This window comes from Sceloporus undulatus, chromosome 4, assembly GCF_019175285.1.
Source record: "Sceloporus undulatus isolate JIND9_A2432 ecotype Alabama chromosome 4, SceUnd_v1.1, whole genome shotgun sequence".
Taxonomy (NCBI): Eukaryota; Metazoa; Chordata; class Lepidosauria; order Squamata; family Phrynosomatidae; genus Sceloporus; species Sceloporus undulatus.
Genome location: NC_056525.1, coordinates 132067616 through 132085884, shown reverse-complemented (window position 1 = coordinate 132085884; position 18269 = coordinate 132067616). Strand labels below are relative to the sequence as shown.

The 18269-nt window shown below is 41.2% G+C and overlaps 1 protein-coding gene across 1 annotated transcript; it reads left to right on the top strand.

Annotated features, from left to right (window-relative positions):
- Nucleotides 1-4284: 4284 nt before the first annotated feature.
- Nucleotides 4285-14713, top strand: CRIP1 (cysteine rich protein 1). The gene is made up of 5 exons (XM_042462658.1): nt 4285-4439; nt 11751-11845; nt 12877-12934; nt 14236-14283; nt 14391-14713. The coding sequence occupies exons 1-4, from the start codon at nt 4400-4402 to the stop codon at nt 14274-14276; spliced, it is 234 nt and encodes a 77-aa protein (XP_042318592.1). The 5' UTR covers nt 4285-4399; the 3' UTR covers nt 14277-14283; nt 14391-14713.
- The last annotated feature ends 3556 nt before the right edge of the window (nt 14714-18269 follow it).

Here is an 18269-nt window from a genome sequence, read left to right as displayed (position 1 = left end):
ACAAGTCTTCTTAGCTTTGTCAAGACAGCAGAAATGTTCCATAAATGAAGGCAATTTCTATCCCATGCAGTGGTCATGCAGGAGGAGGAAGGTGAGATATAATTTCAAAATACTATACTAAAAACTATGGATCAACTACTTTTTCTTGTAACATATGGGAGACTGGGTACGTAAATGATACTGTGAATGGAGTATTTACTTTCAGTGTAGGAATCATGCAGCCCTTCAGATGGTACATTGCAGGTTCTTGCACATCTACCCAACACAATCAATGGTGAAGAATGCTGGGGAGTTACAATGCAACAACATCTAAACTGATATGACAATTAACTATTAACCTGATTTGCATGACAGTAGCTGCATGTCTAATATATGTACAATTCACTTGGAAGTGGATGGATGCTTCCATGAATACTCCTGGGTCCATCTCAGTTACTGGAGGCCCAGATAGACTTCATGGCTTGAAGAACTTGAAACCAGCTTCCACATCCCACCACTTATGGCCCTTTCTGGACATGAGAACCAGGGCAATGCTAATTCATGCATCAGTAACTTCTCAATTAGACTACTTCAACACCCTCTACATGGGGCTGCCCTTGAAGATGATTCAGAAGCTGTAGTTAGTGCAATTTATAGCAGCTACAATAGAATCTTCCAGAACCTGTATTAAAGTGGTTTTAAAGGAATGAGACCAGCTTCCAATCTGAATTTAGGGTGCTAAATATTTAAAGTCCAAAACAATCTGAGAAACGTTTAGAGCAGAATCTTGTCCTTCCCTATATGTTCAGAAAAAGAAATCTGCTTCTCCTTAAAACTTTTGTCATCTTAACCACACTGTGATATTGCTTGGCCATACTTGTCCTGGTTTTCATCGGTGAAACACTGGAGGGTATATTCTTGCCCATGGGCTGCGATTTAGGGCCCTTCTTGGACATGAGAACCAGGGCAATTCAGTTTCTTTTTTGTTGGTTAGGGACATCTGTCATCTGTCTGAGGGTGGTACTGTAAACTACAGACAAATACAAGTTTAATTAAAATTAATTAATTATTTTTTCAATTGAAATAACCCTGAAGTGCAAACTCCTAAGGTTTTCCTAGTATGCATGCAAAGTTTTTTGTGTCTATATTTAATAGCCTTAGGGCTATGGCAGAGATAGTCAGGTATATACACTCTCCTTTATCAATAAGGATTTAAAACTTCCAGGCTGTTGTTAATATCAACATTAAAATGCAAAATAATAAACAGAAAGCAAAAGCTAAGCCATTTGAATTCCTCTGACCAGGATTTTTTAAAATCACATTGAAGCAAACATCAAAATTAATATTTAAAATAATAAAACAGCAACATAAAAATCTCACTTCATTCCTCTTCTTCTGACCCTTTCCATTTGCTTTCAGGACCCATTCCTTAGTGTATTTTGATTGCCCTCTATTGAGTTCCCTCTATTTCCTATGGACTTTCCAACAGTTGCCATCAGGGCTGGCTCTGCTATTAAGACAGGTAAGGTCTTGGGCAGCAGATTTTGGGTGTCACGAAAGGAAACAGTTCAGTTCTTTAATATGTTATATTGTACTTTTACTGCCAACGATGAGGAAAGGGGCTTGAAAGATTTTCTGTGCCAAAATATCTTGACTAGTTTTCAGTGCCCTGCACCTTTATTTGATGTGGGAATACTATTTGCAGGTCTCTTTTACTGGAGTTGGTATTTTCTGTGGACACTCTATTTTTATATGGTGACTCTTTTTATTTGGAGTGTGTGTGTGTGACCATCCGTCTTTCCTCCCACTCCCTTCTTCCTCACTACTGCCATCACTTCGTCCTCTTGTTCCTCCCTTCCCCTTGCTTTCCTCACCTGCCACAGGTGTGCCTCCTCCTTTGCACTCTTCCTTTCTCCTTCCCTCCGTCCCTCCTTCATCTCACCCTTTGCTGCAGCTTGCCTTTCTCTGTAAAGAACCATGGCTGCACAAACAGAGTAACCAGATATCATAACCACAAAGGAGGACAGGGCACAAACTGTAGGATATTCAAGAAAAATGTAGGGCCTTACCAAATAAAATTTATATACAATATAAATATTAATTTGTCTCATATGATTTATTGCAGGGGTCGGCAACCTACGGCCCAAGGGCCAGATCTGGCCCGCCGAGGCCTTGGGACCAGCCCCAGAATGGTCCTGCCGCCAATTGCCGCCCCTGCTGCAGCTTCCGCGCTGCTCTGGGCGCCATTTTGAGTTCAGCCCCCCAGTTGTCTGAGGGACAGCAACCCGGCCCCCAGCTCAAAAAGGTTGCCTACCCCTGATTTATTGCTTAAATTACTTATACTGTATTCTTTATTATTATATTTTATTATCCTGTCCTCACCGCAAATAGGATAGGATGGATCCTTCGAAAGTTTTCCCCCCCTAAGAGCTGCAGCAGACAAGTCTTGACCCCAGAGCTCAGGGAGTTTTTGTTTCTCAGAGGGGAAAAAGACAGCCAACCAGAAAGGCAAAATATTCTCTAGGCAAGCATTTAAAACATAGGATCTTATCACATGGGGAAAATCAGGGTTTTAAATATTGATTATCCTATGAAAATTGTGCAACCACAATTAGCATTTTCACATGATGTCACAATTAAATTGCCTCTATCCTAGTAATAAATGGGCAATAAACAGCAACAAATCATTCATGGGGAAATCCATGATTTTGTTGCTTTTTGTTGCCTGTTTATTGCTGGGGAAATGGCAATTTAATTGCAACGTGTGTGAAAATGTTAATTGTGATTGCGTGATTTTCACGGGATAATTGATGTTTAAATCCCCCTATTTTCCCTGTGTGATAAAGTCCATACACATTTCTTTGACGGTAAAGTTAGTAAAAGAAACATACAAGAGATGTTTTAGAGTCATGTACGTTTGTGACGGTATCATGGAAGAAGGTCTGCAGGATATCATTGTAAGCTCATCAGGCTGGACCCTTGGGGCTATGACCTCTCCTCATTCCCTCTGAGAAGAACACAGACTTCGAAGAAGAGGAGCACAGAATTACACTCTTCAAGAGTCTTTCCATCAGGGATTGGGGGCTTACAGAGGTGGGGAAGTGTCCCTTCCTCCTGGATAAGAGAAGAGTAACTATCAACCCATTTGGTCACAGCATTCCCAAATTATGTAGGTCCATTTTTTATTTTTTATTTTGCCTTAAATATCCTTATATTGCCCCGGCAAACCTTTGGGATAGGGTCACTTTGGGTCATTTCCCCATTTCATAGAATCATAGAGTTGGAAGAGACCGCAAGGGTCATCCAGTCCATCCCCATTCTGCCATGCAGGAACTCTCCATCAAAGCATCCCCATTGACAGATGGCCATCCAGCCTCTGTTTAAAGACCTCCAAGGAAGGAGGCTCCACCACTTTCCAAGGAAATGTGTTCCACTGTCGAACAGCCCTGACTGCCAGGAAGTTCCTCCTAATGTTGAGCTGGAGTCTCTTTTCCTGCAGCTTGCATCCATTGTTCTGTGTTCTAGTCTCTGGAGCAGCAGAAAACAAGCTTACTCCCTCCTCAACATGACACCCCTTCAAATACTTAAACAGGGCTATCATATCACCTCTTAACCTTCTCTTCTTCAGGCTAAACATCTCCAGCTCCCTATGAGGAACGACTCAGGGAGCTGGGGATGTTTAGCCTGAAGACGAGAAGATTAAGAAGTGATATGATAGTCCTGTTTAAATACTTGAAGGGATGTCATATTGAGGAGGGAGTAAGCTTGTTTTCTGCTGCTCCAGAGAATAGGACCCGGAACAATGGATGCAAGCTGCAGGAAAAGAGGGGGGTACTATGTCTATATGGATATATTTTAGTTGCTTTGCTTGCTTGGCAAAAAACGGAACAAAAATTATATATATATATTATTATTATCTGTCTGGGATGCTTTGATGGAGAGTTCCTGCATGGCAGAATGGGGTTGGACTGGATGGCCCTTGGGATCTCTTCCAACTCCATGATTCTATGATTCAAGGTAAATTAAGACACTAGACATAACATCTGGCCTTTGGAAAGCCTCCTGCTGCCCCCTGAGGGCTGCCATCCTGGGGTTATGGTCTGAGTATGGGGTCCCCAAACTGTGCCCTTTAAGGGCTTTTGGACTTCAGCTCCCAGAATCCCAGGCTACTGACCACCAGGGCTGAGGCTTCTGGGAGGTGAAGTCCAAAACCCCTCCAAGGGCCCCCGTTGGGGACCATGGTCCTCCCTGGGTGGCGCCTGGGGTGTCCCTCCTCCCTCAGTCCTCCTCTCCATCCTCAGGGCGAGTCTCCTGGCCCTGCAGCCCTGCTCCCGCCCAAAGCAGGCGTGGCCCAGAGGCTCTCTCTCAAGGCGCCAAAGCTGGAGAGAAGAAGAAGGAGGACTGAGCCCCCAGGAGCACCATGCCCAAGTGCCCCCGCTGCCAGAAGGAGGTCTACTTCGGTAAGTAGGAGGCAAAGGAGAGCCCTGGCAGCACTCAGCCAAAGAAGGGGCCAGCAGGAGCTTTCCTAGACTTCAGCCTACTTCCTCAGATACATAGTAGTAGTAGCAGTAGTAGTAGTCAAAGATATAGCCCTGTTAGTCTGTGGAATGATCTTGCAGCACCAGTCTGTAGAGTCAACCTGCAGAGAGACCAGGCAGCACCTTTGAGACTCGCTGAAAGAAAAGTTGGCAGCAGGAGCTTTCCTATCAGTCAGTAGAGAGCTCTTGCAGCACCTTTGAGACTCATTGAAAGCAAGGAGTTGGAAGCAGGAGCTTTCCTAGACTCAAGTCTACTTCCCCAAATGATGATGATGATGATTATTATTATTATTATTATTATTACTCAGAGATTCAGCCATGTTAGTCTGTGGAATCAGTCTGTAGAGAGATCTAGTTGCACCTTTGGGGCTCACTGAATCAAAGAAAGAAGTGGACAGCAGGAGCTTTCCTAGACTCGTCTACTTCCTCAGATGCATATTATTATCATTATTATACAAAGATATAGTCATGATAGTTTGTGGAATCAGTCTGTAGAGAGATCTTGCAACACCTTTGAGACTCACTCAAAGAAAGAAGTGGGCAGCAGGAGTTTTGGTAGATGCAAATGCATCTGAGGAAGTAGACTCAAGTCTAGGAAAGCTCCTGCTGCCAACTTTTCTTTTAGTGAGTCCCAAAGATGTTACAAGATCTCCCAGTGGCCTATATAGGTCTGTCCCTGGCTTTCCACTCCACCAAAAGCATCTGAAAAAGTAGACTGAAGTCTAGGAAAGCTCCTGCTGCCAACGTCTTCCTTTCAGTGAGTCTCAAAGGTGCTACTACAACTTCTCTCTACATACTACTTCAGTAAGGGCAAGGAGGAGGTGGTCACCAGGTGTGTCCTCCTCACCTCCAAATGGGAGTCATTCATTATCTTCTAGGACAGAAGAGTCACCAAGGAAGAATTGGGAAGGGTTCAATAAACAGAGGGGAAACAGAGGGAGGTCATCTGTAGTATTCATGAGAGTTGCTCTTTTCTTAAAAATGTAAAGGGTTTTGAAATGGTGTTACTGTGTTCCACTTATATATATATATATATATCCAAAAAATGTAGGACAGTCAAGTTAAAAATTGAGGACATGACCAAATCAAAGCTCGAAACACTCACAGAAATGTACATTCATGTCATAGGGATGCTTTGCAGCTATATTAGATATACTGCATTTTATTATGAACTCACTTACATTTTTCTGATGAATTTAACTTCGTTAAAAGGCCTTTTGGGTTTGGAACAGAAACTCTGAGCAAGGCAAAGGCTGAAGACTGAATCTACACTTAAATTATTCCTTTCATTTGTCCACTGTGCTGAAACTAAGGGGAAAGAAACCCTTTTCAACATTTGTAGGGTGTCCTCAAGCAGCCCTTTGCTTGACACCTTTACTGTCCTTTTCCCTTCCAAAAAGTAAAAGTACCATGAGCTCTGGGTTCGAGTGTGGTCTGCTGTTGCTTCTCCTAGAAAAAAAGAAGTCTATAAGGATCCATTCTATCCACCTTTTTGCAGACTTTTGTGCAGGTGGGGGTATCTTTTTTTAAGCCATTTAAAAGGCAGGGGGATTCAATTGAAAGGGTTTCTCGCCCTCTTTCCTTTATTGCTTAAGTCTGAAGTTCAGCAAATTGGACAATCTTTGAGGAGGCACACCTGGCCAGTCCCCGCCTTCATTCACAACTCTAGATTATCCAGCCAAAACAAGATTTCTTGCAGCCTTTGCGTTGTTGCAGCCAGAGCACAAACACTTACACAAACACTTACTTGAAAACCTCTAGGTGGAGGGGAAAAGTGGCGGGAGGAGGGATGATTTGGCTTACACATTGTAAACTGCGTGGGGAATGCTAGTTCACTGATAAGTGGTATAGAAATGTACTACCTTGCTATTGCTATTGCTGTGATTTTGATTTGGAGTGAGCCCTCCTCAGTTCTCCCCTCCTGAAACACTGTTCTGAATTGAAACCACTCTCTGTGGTTTGGAAATGTCACCCCCTTCACCTGAGTCCTCCTCCAAGAATAGCTTCCACTGCATCTCAAACACTTTTAGTACCAGGAGAATCACAGAATCATAGAGTAGGAAGAGACCACAAGGGCCATCTAGTCCAACCCCTTGCCATGCAGGAAATCACAACCAAAGCATCCCTGGTAGATGGCCATCCAGCCTCTGCTTAAAGACCTCCATGGAAGAAGAGTGTTCCACAATCGAACAGCTCTTACTGTCAGGAGGTTCCTCCTAATGTTGAGGTGGAATCAAGAAATTGCTCCAGATGAAGCATAAAATGACAGTAGAGTGGGAACTCTGTTGCTAATAAATAAATAAATCTTTAATTTCTACCCCATTTTTTGTAAAGACAATCAAAGTGGCTTACAGTGTTAAAAGAATACACCATATATATGCTAGGGATGCTTGGAGAGCCACCAGAAAAGTCCCTCAGATATATGCAGGGCAATGGATGTTGGTAATCTTGTGCACAGCCAGTCTCCAGGAAGGAATGGGGAAAGCCCCCAACCTGAGACCCTGAAGTCTTCCTACTGAGCTGGTGGTTTGATCAATATAAGGCAACTGTCTGTGTTCCAGATTCTTCAACCACCAGAAAACCATGGTTGGAGACTTAGTTGAATAACAGGAGGGGTTTAAGGGACATGTGGGCATCTGGATCAAGAGGCATCTGTGGCCAGTAAGCAGCTTCATGTCGCAAATATATCAGCAACACAGGAGGAATACTGTAGATCCTTTTGTCAGTTGACTAGCTTTGGGTGGTTACTAAGAGCAACAGGTCTTTGTTTATGATCAAATCAGTGGGATGTGAAAGCTGAAGAAATAACTTGATGGTTTAATGTTTTACTTTTTTTCTCTTGTTTTCTTGATAGACCAGAGAGAGAGGGAGATTTTGTGGCAGTTGTTCGGAGGCCAGTTCCAGCACTTCTGTTTTGGCCACAGATAAAATACTGGAATTGGCCTCCTGATAATTGCCACAAAATTTTTCTCTCTGTCTCTGAGTTACTCTGACATACTGTTTGTCTATTTGCTGCCCAAGAGCATAGCTCAACCATGGGAGGCAGGATTCAGCGGTCACAGTCCATTATCATCATGGACTTTATCACGTGAGGAAAATCAGGGGTTTAAACATTGCCTATCCCATGAATATCGTACAATTGTGATTAACATTTTGACACGACATCGTGATTAAAGTGCCATTATCCTGGGAATAAACAGGCAATAAACAGCAACAAATCATTCACGGGGAAATTCCGTGAATGATTTGTTGCTGTTTATTGCCTGCTTATTGCTGGTTTCTTCCTGGGATAATGGCTCTTTAATCATGATGTGTGTGAAAATGTTAGTCGCAACTGCACAATTTTCACAGGATAATAAGTGTTTAAACCCTCCAATTTTCCCCATGTCATAAAGTCCAATGAGAAAATTGAGGCTAACTGTAAGTCATGCATGAAAACGTTTGATGATGTTATTTCCTGATGTTTGCACAAATTTACTCAAGTGCCATCTACGGTTTCGGGTATGGGCTCTAGATAGTATACGACTTGCTGAAGCTAAGTAGTATTAAAATTATCAGTTTTTCTAACAGTGAGCTAGTGGCCCAGGCTGCCTTCTGGGAAAGAGAGAGTGAGAAAGAGCACTTGTATAGGCAATTCTAAGTTCTTGTACTTTGAGGCTGAGAGAACCACACAATGTAACTTACTCTCTGATGAATTATATTCCTGAAGGTCTTTAGTTTCTACTGACAGCAAAAGGGGTGGACAAGCACGCTAATAACTAGGGGTGATGAATTCACAGCAATCTTTAGGCTGGGAATCTTGTTCTCTGCTTTCAACTCATTTCTGAGTTAGGACAGCATTAAGGCAACCCTATCATGGAGTTTTCTTGGCAATATTTATTCAGATGAGGCTTGCCATTGCCTTCCCCTGAGGCTCAGAACGTGTGATTTGCCCTGGGTCACCCAGTGGCTTCCATGGCCAAGCAGGCATTTGAATTCTGGTCTTCAGAGTTGCAGTCCAACACTCAAATCTCTATGCCATGCTGTGTGAACTTAAATATGTGAATTAAACCCATAGATTACAGACTGCATAGAAGAACTGACCCTAGGTTTTGCATGGCAGAGAACAGAGTATAAAACCCCCTTCACTCAGTTAAACTGTTCTTGTGTATTTTTAGGTGCAAATACAAAGACAAATTAGGAATCCAGAAATGTAGGGAACTTAAATAAAACTTTAGTAGAAACTAAAGGACACTAATAAATGCTTCAGTCTTTCAGACAGAAATGAGATTGTGAAATGTATATGTGTGAGAAGAAGAGGAAGGGAAACAGAGGAGTACAGAAATGATACTGTACTTTGGTTCTGTTTGAAGGACATGATTGGGTTCTGTGCACATACATTATATGCCACTTTACCTTAATGTGCTTGATTCAGTGTTCTGGGAGAATGGAATGTACAACTCTAACTAGGGCCCTAAACAGATAGCCAAAAAGTGCCATCTTTGGGCCAATCCAGGAGTGTGGCATTCAGATGATGCACACCCCCAGATTGGGCCGAAGCCGCACTGCGCCCCCCCCCAAGGCAACCCAAACAAGTGCTCCTTGTTGGCAGTCCATTGTGGACCACGAAGGTGGCTGGCCTGGGATCACTGCATCTGGTTCCCATGGTACCATGCTGCTCTCCATGTGCTTAGCCTTGGAATATAGAAAAAGTAGCTCTGAGTATGTTAGATTTCCTTCACTGCAGAGCAACCACACCCAACCCCTTCCTGAAACTCTGTGGCTATCAGACAGAGGTACCTCCTTCCACTGGTTTGTTCAGAAAACTTCACAACTAGTTCATGTTGGTTTTCATTTTGCATGTAGAAGGTCCTGCTAAACACAAATGGTTAACATGAAAACCCTTGGCACTGATATCCATAATCTGTGGGAAAGTGACGAGGAAAGTGTTCTGCAGAAAGGACTGGCTTAAAGCCACAAGTTGGCTAAAGTTACCTTTTGTCTTTACAGTGTGTTGGTTTCAGCTTCTTCTTAGCTATTTGCTTAAGGTGTAAGCAGGCAAACACAATAGGCAAACCGAGTGCAATTCTTGTTTCAGCAAGGTGCTGAAAATCAAATTAACTAGAAGGATAAATTCTTACTGTAGGAAATGAGGAAGTAAATTAGATTCCTGTTCAGATAAGGGTAACATTTACGTTTGCTTCTTACTATTGTGAACTGAGGTGGGGAAATAGCTGAGCAAAGATTTAAATCCCCCTCTCTACTAGTATATAGGATATAGACTAGTATATAGTCCTATATAGGGCCAGTTATTAATTTTTAAAAGCTTCAGTATAAAGAACTAAAGATATCTAGTGCCACCTTAAAGAAGACTTTATTTTTTCAAAAGGCAAAAGAGGTAGATGGGAGGACATTTCTTAAGTTGAACTTTGCACATTGATCCCTGTGGATAATTTAAAACTGGCCAGCAGGGTAGCATTTCACATTTATGCATATATGAAGTAGCCTCCAGAGGAAGGGATTATGGAAACAACCCTCATTTTGGTAGCTGTATATATTCACTAATACTTACAATTTCTCATGGGCAAGTGGTTGGAGTGGTCATTCTAACATCTTTGCCACCAGGATTATCTCAGCTGCTTATTACACTATGGACTTTATGACACAGAGGTAAATTGCTTAAATCCCATGCAGAAACGGGATTTTAAAATTTGGAAAACACCCACAAATGTAGGATGTTTTCAGACGCATATGCTTGAAAGAGAAATAACACAAAAATAACCCGAACAGAAAGTCGACAAAAACGACTCCTTTTTACTTTCGGAATGTCCTGAAAGTAGAAAGGAGTCATTTTTGTTGACTTTCTGTTTGGGTTATTTTCACATTATTTCTCTTTCAGGCAAACATCGTCAGAAAAACATCCCGCATTTGCATTTTTTTTTCTACTTTTAAATCTAGTTTTTGCCCAGGATTCGTCCAGTGTGATAAAGTCCTATTCTTGTAGTACTAAGATGGCCACAAGAATGAGGAATAAGAAATGACCCACTCTGAATTACTTGAGAAGAAGGAGCACCTTTGTATGTTCACCACCCCAAAGTCCATTTGGCATTTACAAGTGCAATCCCTTGTAATAAAAAGGGAGTGCCGTGGTATAGGGCTGCTCATCATCTTTGGGACCAGCTTGGACGTTGTTCTCTCCCATACCTTTGGTTTGCTAAATAGACTGCTTGCCCATTCGATTCATCAGCATTGGATACAGTCTTGAATATAATTTGTGAAACATCCAGAAGAACAGTCTTCTGTACCTGTGCTGGTTTGCTGGTTTTTTAAGCCCAGAATTAAATTTTAAAAAGCAGATAGGCCACTATATATTTTCCTTTCAAATTGTAGGACACAAACAAGGCTTCTCCTGAAGCTGTTTTATGGATTTATTTATATATTTACTTAGGACTTAAACAGAGGCTGGATGGCCATCTGTCAGGGGCTGCTTTGATTGTGTCTTCTTGCAGAGCAAGCGGCTGGACTGGATGGCCCTTGTGGTCTCTTCCAATTCTATGATTCTTTGACTTTTTTGTTTGTTTGTGTGTCCTTAAAATTCTCTTGAATTTTGTGCATTTACAAACATATTGGGATAAATAGTAGCAGAGCTGTTCTTAGTTTGCACAGCAGTCCCTTCAGTGGCAAGCCTGTCCCAATGCTGCAACAGAAAATAAACCTCCAGGATGATGTCACACTTGGTAAAAAGTGCCAAGGGTGTGTCTGCAGTTGTGCAGTATGTTGGAATAACTGTTTTAATGTATCCTGATGTTCATTCCAAACACAGTGAATACGCTAAAGGTGTTGCTGTGAAAAAAAGGTCTAACCCCTCCCTGTAACGTTTGAGAGAAATACATCAAAATCACAGCCATTGTGCTAGCATTAAAGTTCTCCTTGCGGGTGTTAATATGCCCAGGCCTACATATAAAAGGAGATGGCGTTTAAAATCTAATGATGCCTTTGCCTTAAGAATTGTTTCAATTATTTTCAGTGTCAGATGTGGCCAAGTGACTGCAGGGATCCATTCAATATACACTTGAACAAGCAGGTCACAGCAAATTCCAAAATGTTGCCAGGACAGACTTTCCAGAGGGAAAATACCCTTCTGTCTTTCCACTCAAGGCTTGGATAGTGACTGAAAGCATTAATGAAACAGCTGGGGAAGGGATAGTTTTTCCCCCCCAGTAGTGTTACTAATTTGTGTTTATGTCTTGGTAGCTGAAAAAGTCACCTCCCTGGGGAAAGACTGGCATCGGCCATGCTTGAAATGTGAAAAATGCGGCAAGACCTTGACTTCTGGTGGCCATGCAGAGGTAAGTGGCCAAGATGGCTGTTCATTGCACTTGGCTCTGCCTGCCTGGAAGTCTCCGTCCCCTATCCAGATGTCTTTCTCTGACCAGATACTTCCTAAACAATCTGCTCAAAGCTCAAGTCTTTCTAAAATGGGCTGAATGTCAGACACAGAACTGTATTTCATGTTCCTTTGTAACACCCAGCCCCACTGATCATAAAGATGGCCCTGTCATCCTGCAGAATAAGAAAAAAGAGCCTTGTGGCACCTTTAAGACTAACAGGTTTATTCTATTTTAAGACTTCATGGATTATATAATATAGTCATTTAAAGCTCACAAAAGTGAGGCATAACTCAATTTTGTTATGCTGGAATAGACAAATATAGCTACCACTTTGAAATTGCAGAGCTGTATGCAGAACCACTTTGCCAAACATCTCCTGCTTGTTACCGCTCACTTAATGCATATATCTTATGGGTGGAGCACCAGCTACTGTTTAAGAAGATGGCTTTTCCTGTCATTAATGACTTTTATTTATATGAATTATCTGTATTTTTTTCTAACAGAAAGTCCCTTTTCCTGCAGTTCTTTATAGCATTTACAGTCTGTCTAATGTATAGATGATTTTCTCTTTCCTGATAATTTAAATATTTGATAACTTAAATATTTCCCTGTTGGAAAGCAGCATACACATTCATGTAGGGAGAGAGGAACATGGGATGTGTTTTTCTGCAACATATTTTTTGGCCACAAGAGCTGCTATGTTTATGGTCATTCACAGAACTTGTATCCTGTGTAGCAGTGCTGGAAAAGAGAGAATGGCACCCCAAAGGGAACTCACATGAGAGGAAGCTGTGAGAGCAACAGCCAACTCTGCTGCTCAGAGTAAAAGGCTGGTCTGCTTATATTTCCAAAGAGGAGACCCCCCTCCCTTTTCAGAATTTGTGTCTCTCTCCATCTTCATAAGGCCATAGTCCCAAGAACACTGAATAGAATCAATCAGATGTCTTGTTGTTGGTGTTTCCTTTGAGATGTTTATATTGTCTTTACAGCATGATGGGAAGCCATATTGTAACCATCCCTGCTATGCTGCATTGTTTGGACCCAAAGGTAAGATTCCAGCACTGAGGGAGGGGGATGCCAGGTATTGAGAGGCACTTGATTCTTCTAGGATCACAGTTAAATACTGAAGCACAGTAGACATCTTTGTGCTCTGACAAATTATTTCTCATTCTGAGGTTTCTCCCAAAATATGCTGTCTGGCTTTTCACCAGCCCCAAGCTGGACAGTAAGTTAGCAAATTAAAATTTTCCTACAACCATATGCCACTGTAAAAGAGTATAAAATGTTCTATCAAAATATAGACATACAAATTATTTATGCTGGGACTACTCCAGGCCTGTTTCTCATAGGTTTGCTATTTTCAACTTAATGTAAAACAAGGGCTGGGTATAAAATTCATTTACATACAATTAAAGACTCCACTATTGTCCAAGGCAGTATATTCCATTATCAGTCAACTCTTACTATAAGACGTTCTTCCTAATGTTTAAGTTAATCTCTTTCCCCATAATTTGAATCCATTGGCACTTGTCCCAGTCTCTGAAGCAGAGGGAAGACCAGCTTGCTCCATCTTAAATATGACATCCTTTCAAATATTTGAACATGGTTGTCACGTCACCTCTTAACTTTCTTTTCTCCAGGTTGAACATGCCCAACTCCCTAAGCTGCTCTTCATAGGGGGTGATTTCCAGAAGGCATTACATGTGTATCTTCAAGTCACCTGTCAACCTATGGTGACTTCATGAATTCTCATAGGATTATCTTTGGCAAGGAACACTTAGTAGTGATTTTTCAAATTTCTTCCCCTGACATATAGCCTACAGCAGCTGGCATTTATTGGCTGTCTCCCATCCAAGTACTCACCACAGCTGACCCTGCTTAGCCTCCAAGATCACTACAATACTAAAGATGTAGTGTTGTCTCACTATTATAACAAGACATTTCAGATCTTTTTAGATTTCTCTGCACTGATGCTATTGTAGAATACAATGGGCCTGCATATTATTGGTAGTTCCTTGTAGAGTTAAAACCATTTAATCAATGGGATTTATTTAAGTGCTGACTTACCATTTAACAGTCAATTCAAAGGGTCAGCCAATAGGATTCAGACTGATGAGTAAGTGGGAATTTCCCTATATGCAGAATTTCTCCCTCTCTTTATATCTGAGGGAAGTACCATCAACCAAAATGTCTTGGATTATTACTCAGCATCACATTCTCTAAATTTGCCTAACTCAGAAGAGATGACAGTGACCTTCAGTCCCCAAAGCTTGCTGGGTGCAGGGATAGGTTGATTTTTGTGGTATTTCAGTGTCTGGCTGTTTCCCCTGACTTTTCTTTTCTTTCAGGGTTTGGCCGTGGAGGTGCTGAAAGCCACACATTCAAGTGAAGCTCAGGTAATTGGCTCATATTTTGTAGATAGCGATGGGCTTTATTAGAGAGGCCTGGGGTGATGTAGTTGTGTTTTTTTCCTTCTCTCACAATGTTATCTTTTCCTCTTCAGGGCTGGAAGGATGTGACTTGCTATGGATCCTGGCAACTTTAAAAGCAGCAAATCCAAAATGTTCTTTCTCTCATCCTCTTGTAGTAAGCTAGCATATTATAAAGGCTGTCTGAAGATGTGTAATTCCAAATGCTGGAAGATTTCCTGTTCTGGATCAGTAGAGAAATATTATGGGGTGGAGGTCAGGAAATATTTGCTAATAATAGCACTGGGAATTTCCTGCAAATGAATTCCAGGGGGAAAAAAAGCTAAGCTTGCTTGTAGACCCTTTGCTCCATGATGGTGATTCTGCCTCAGTAATAAAAGCTTGAGTTTAAATGGTTTGTACAAAGAATGTGTAAGTATTTACTGAAACTCATTGAGAAAATTATGTAATGGAAGCTCTTCAAGAGCGCCTCTGGGGGCTCCCATAGGAATTCACATTGGAATGAATACTCCACTCACTGAGACTTTGATATAGGTGGTGATACTGAACAAAAAAGCTCTATCTTTATGCAGAGTTCATAGCTCAGCCCAGCTGAGTGACAGGAGCTCTGTCAGAATTGGTGTCTCAACCACTAAGCGACCGCATCCCTATTCACAGGGAGCTGAGATCCTGCTTCCAAACTCTTAAGATGTACACATCATTTAAAGAGCATACCTCCAAAGTGACCTGAAGCAGCTTTATTTCAGCCTGCCTGTATGGGGTCCGACATAACCAAATTCCACATCACATGTCACTTAGCTTCTTTAAAGGGGAAAGGCTACATGTTACACAGCAGCTGCATAAATACCCATTGTATATTCACAAATGGTAGACTCATATTGGCTCTTTAATGAAGCTGACTAGAGTGTGTCCAGAAACAAGTGGCAATGTGTCCTCTGTTAAAGCACATGTCTATTTAAGTATCCTGGCAGACCAATGATTCCCTTTATTATATGTTTTGTTTAAGGGAATAAAACAAACTTAAAGTAGGTAGTTTTCAGACTAAAATACAAATATATATAGCTAAACAATGCATAGTGCAGCCCAAAGTATTTTTGATGGAGCAAACATGATCTACGAGCTTGGAGAATGAGTAGCTTTCCAGGATCAGAAAATGGCTGGGAGAGAATACAACTAGTCATGGCTCTGTGAACAGAGCAAGGTAGCCAGTTTCAAAAGCTAAAGCACATGTGACAGAAGAGACCCACAACGCCAAGTGATTCAAAAAGAGTGGTGCAAAAATAAAGCTGTTCTTAGTCAGTTTTGCACCATTCTTTTTTATTCACCCTGTGTTTTAATTTACTAGCTCTACATAATAGCAACTGGTTTCAATGTAGTTTGGATGTAGTGCTTACAGGACTAGTTTGGATATAGCACTTACAGGTTTTCTAATCTAAACTGCTATCTTTAAGTTGTTTTCTCTGCTATACAATTTTATTTTATTTTTTTGTATTTGTATTACGAATGGTTAGGTTCCCCCCCCCACCCCGCTGTACGTCTAAATAGTATAGTAGAGAGTATCATTCCACCTCGCTGCTACCATTCACTTTAGTATCCTCTATGGCTGCTTTTAAGTAAAACATTAAAACTGGGAAATCTCACCATGAATCTCCACCTGGTTTGACCTTATGCAAACAGGAAAGAACCAGGGGAATATCTCTCCTTACAACTTTTTATTAGGTTCATACATTTGTGAGATAATTTTCCATTCAGAAACTGAGTATTCATGGTTGCATATGAAACTAAAGCAAATTAATAAAAAAAAGACTCAGGAGACATACACACACAGTCCAGGCATAACTCATCCAGTTTCAAATGTCAACATAATAACATGTCAGTTGGTAATGAAATTTTACAGGAAAGGTGCCAAACAGATCCCTCAAAGAATGAATATTTATCAGTATGGGTGCCACAACAGAAGGCCCAGCTCTGTTCTGTCTCTCGTGTCTACAATAAATGAAAGAATGTGGAGCAACATCTCAGTGAGCGAAGAAAGGTAAGCAGGAGTGTAGTGAAGTATGCAGGACACAGCATGTAGGATTAAAGGAGAGATCCTTCTGCTTCTTTTAGCTTGACTCTTTCTGTCAGTAAAGAGTACAACTGGGGTCTCTGTTAATTAGTTGAAAGGTTCACCTGAGCAGCACAGGGCAATCCCATTCTACAGGATCTAATCCAATCCATACTTTCATGATGCATCATTAAGTTAGGGCATGGTAGTATATATTGCTTATTCAGCCATGAATGCAAACAGAGGGCTACATTCAACCTTACGTCAGCAAACATTTGATAGCTCAGTGGGAGTTTCTCTTGCCACACAGATCTGCTTCAGACCATACACTCCTCCTTTGCACATGTGGGGTATGTGCAGGGGGCTGCAGGGTGGAGGACAAATTCAGCCTGCTAGTAGTGACTATGCTGCTGGTGGAACACGACTGGATAAAAGAAAGGGAAACAACAGATTTTGCTCCTGGACCTGAATATAGAATTCGGTAAGGTTTCTTAAGAGTGGATGGGCATGGCATATCAAGCTACATGGACATCTTTCCTGCATATATTTTTTGATGCAAAGGATTTCTTTTTTGTAAGTTCTATCTTTTCTCACTACTCTTGTAACTTCATTAACAAATAGTTCTACTTGTTTTCTGCTTCTGATATATTCAAGAACTGCTATACTGTATTTTCTTTTGAGCTGCTCTCTAATCTTTTGTGTCTTAAAACCACAGGCCTCTGATCTGCAACTTCCTCTTCAAACCACCCAGCTCTTCAGTTAGCCTTTCAGCCAGGCTAATTCTATATGCCACTTTGGGACTGTGTTTGAGACAAATGTAATTAATGTTGCTTCTCTAGCTGGTGAACATACAGTAGAGAGAACACCAAAGACCTGTACATTTATATTAAAGCCTTCCACCACACTGCAAAAAAGAAAAAAGTGGTAGATTTAAATGTGTCAGGTTGTAGTAGAAAAAGAGGGTACCTTGAATGAGTCTACTAAAGAAACTGTCTCCAAGCAATAAAATGAGTTCCATCATGTATCGAGGTTCATTGCAGGTAATTCACAGATTAGAGCTATAATTGTTGAATGGTAATTTAATTGGTAACTAATAAATTAATCAACAATGTGTTGATAGGGAGCCATTTTTAATCAATGCTTAACAGGTTAACAGCACATTTGGGGGTAGTGGTATATTTTTGTCTAAGCTCCTACTGTAGTACAAGTTTTAAAAAACCATGAACAGCAATATTTCTATTAATAAGTGAAGTTTTTCATGTATTAATTTGGGAGCTGTCTTTCGTTATCTCACAAAGGTTTGGGTAATATGTACATTTATTGCTTAAAACATTAATTACAGAGCTCATTACAGAGCAATCTAATTCATGTTTAGTCAGAAGCAAGTCCCCATAGTCTTTAGACTACAACTGCTTCAGTAGCATGAAAGCCCCAGTAGAGATGTGTCCATAAACCTTACACAGCATTAAAAGAAAGGCTGAGGCCAACAGGATGGAAGATTCTTGAATGCTGTGGGCATCCAGTTCACAGAAGGACATGGCAACGTAATTTGTCAGAGAAACCAAACCAGTAAGCTTTTGCAACCCAAGAACCAGACAGAGAAACCATGAACAGGAAACTCTTGCTAGGTCATTATTTCAGAGGTTTTGTGGAAATTCTCGTTGCTATAAACATTTAGTCATCCGAGCCAAAAACAATCTGCTGCAGATGGGTGTGGATAGAAGCCCACAGATAATGAGTGGAAAGAATCAAACAGGAAGCTGGCAGTCTTTGCAACAGATGCATTGAAACCATGAAGAAAAGTAGGGAGGCTTTTTACCAGTTGTTTTCTGTTGATTTTCTCTAAATCACAAATACTTCATCACCACCCAAATTCTAGTTTGAGAACGCAAGGGGGGGGGGGGGA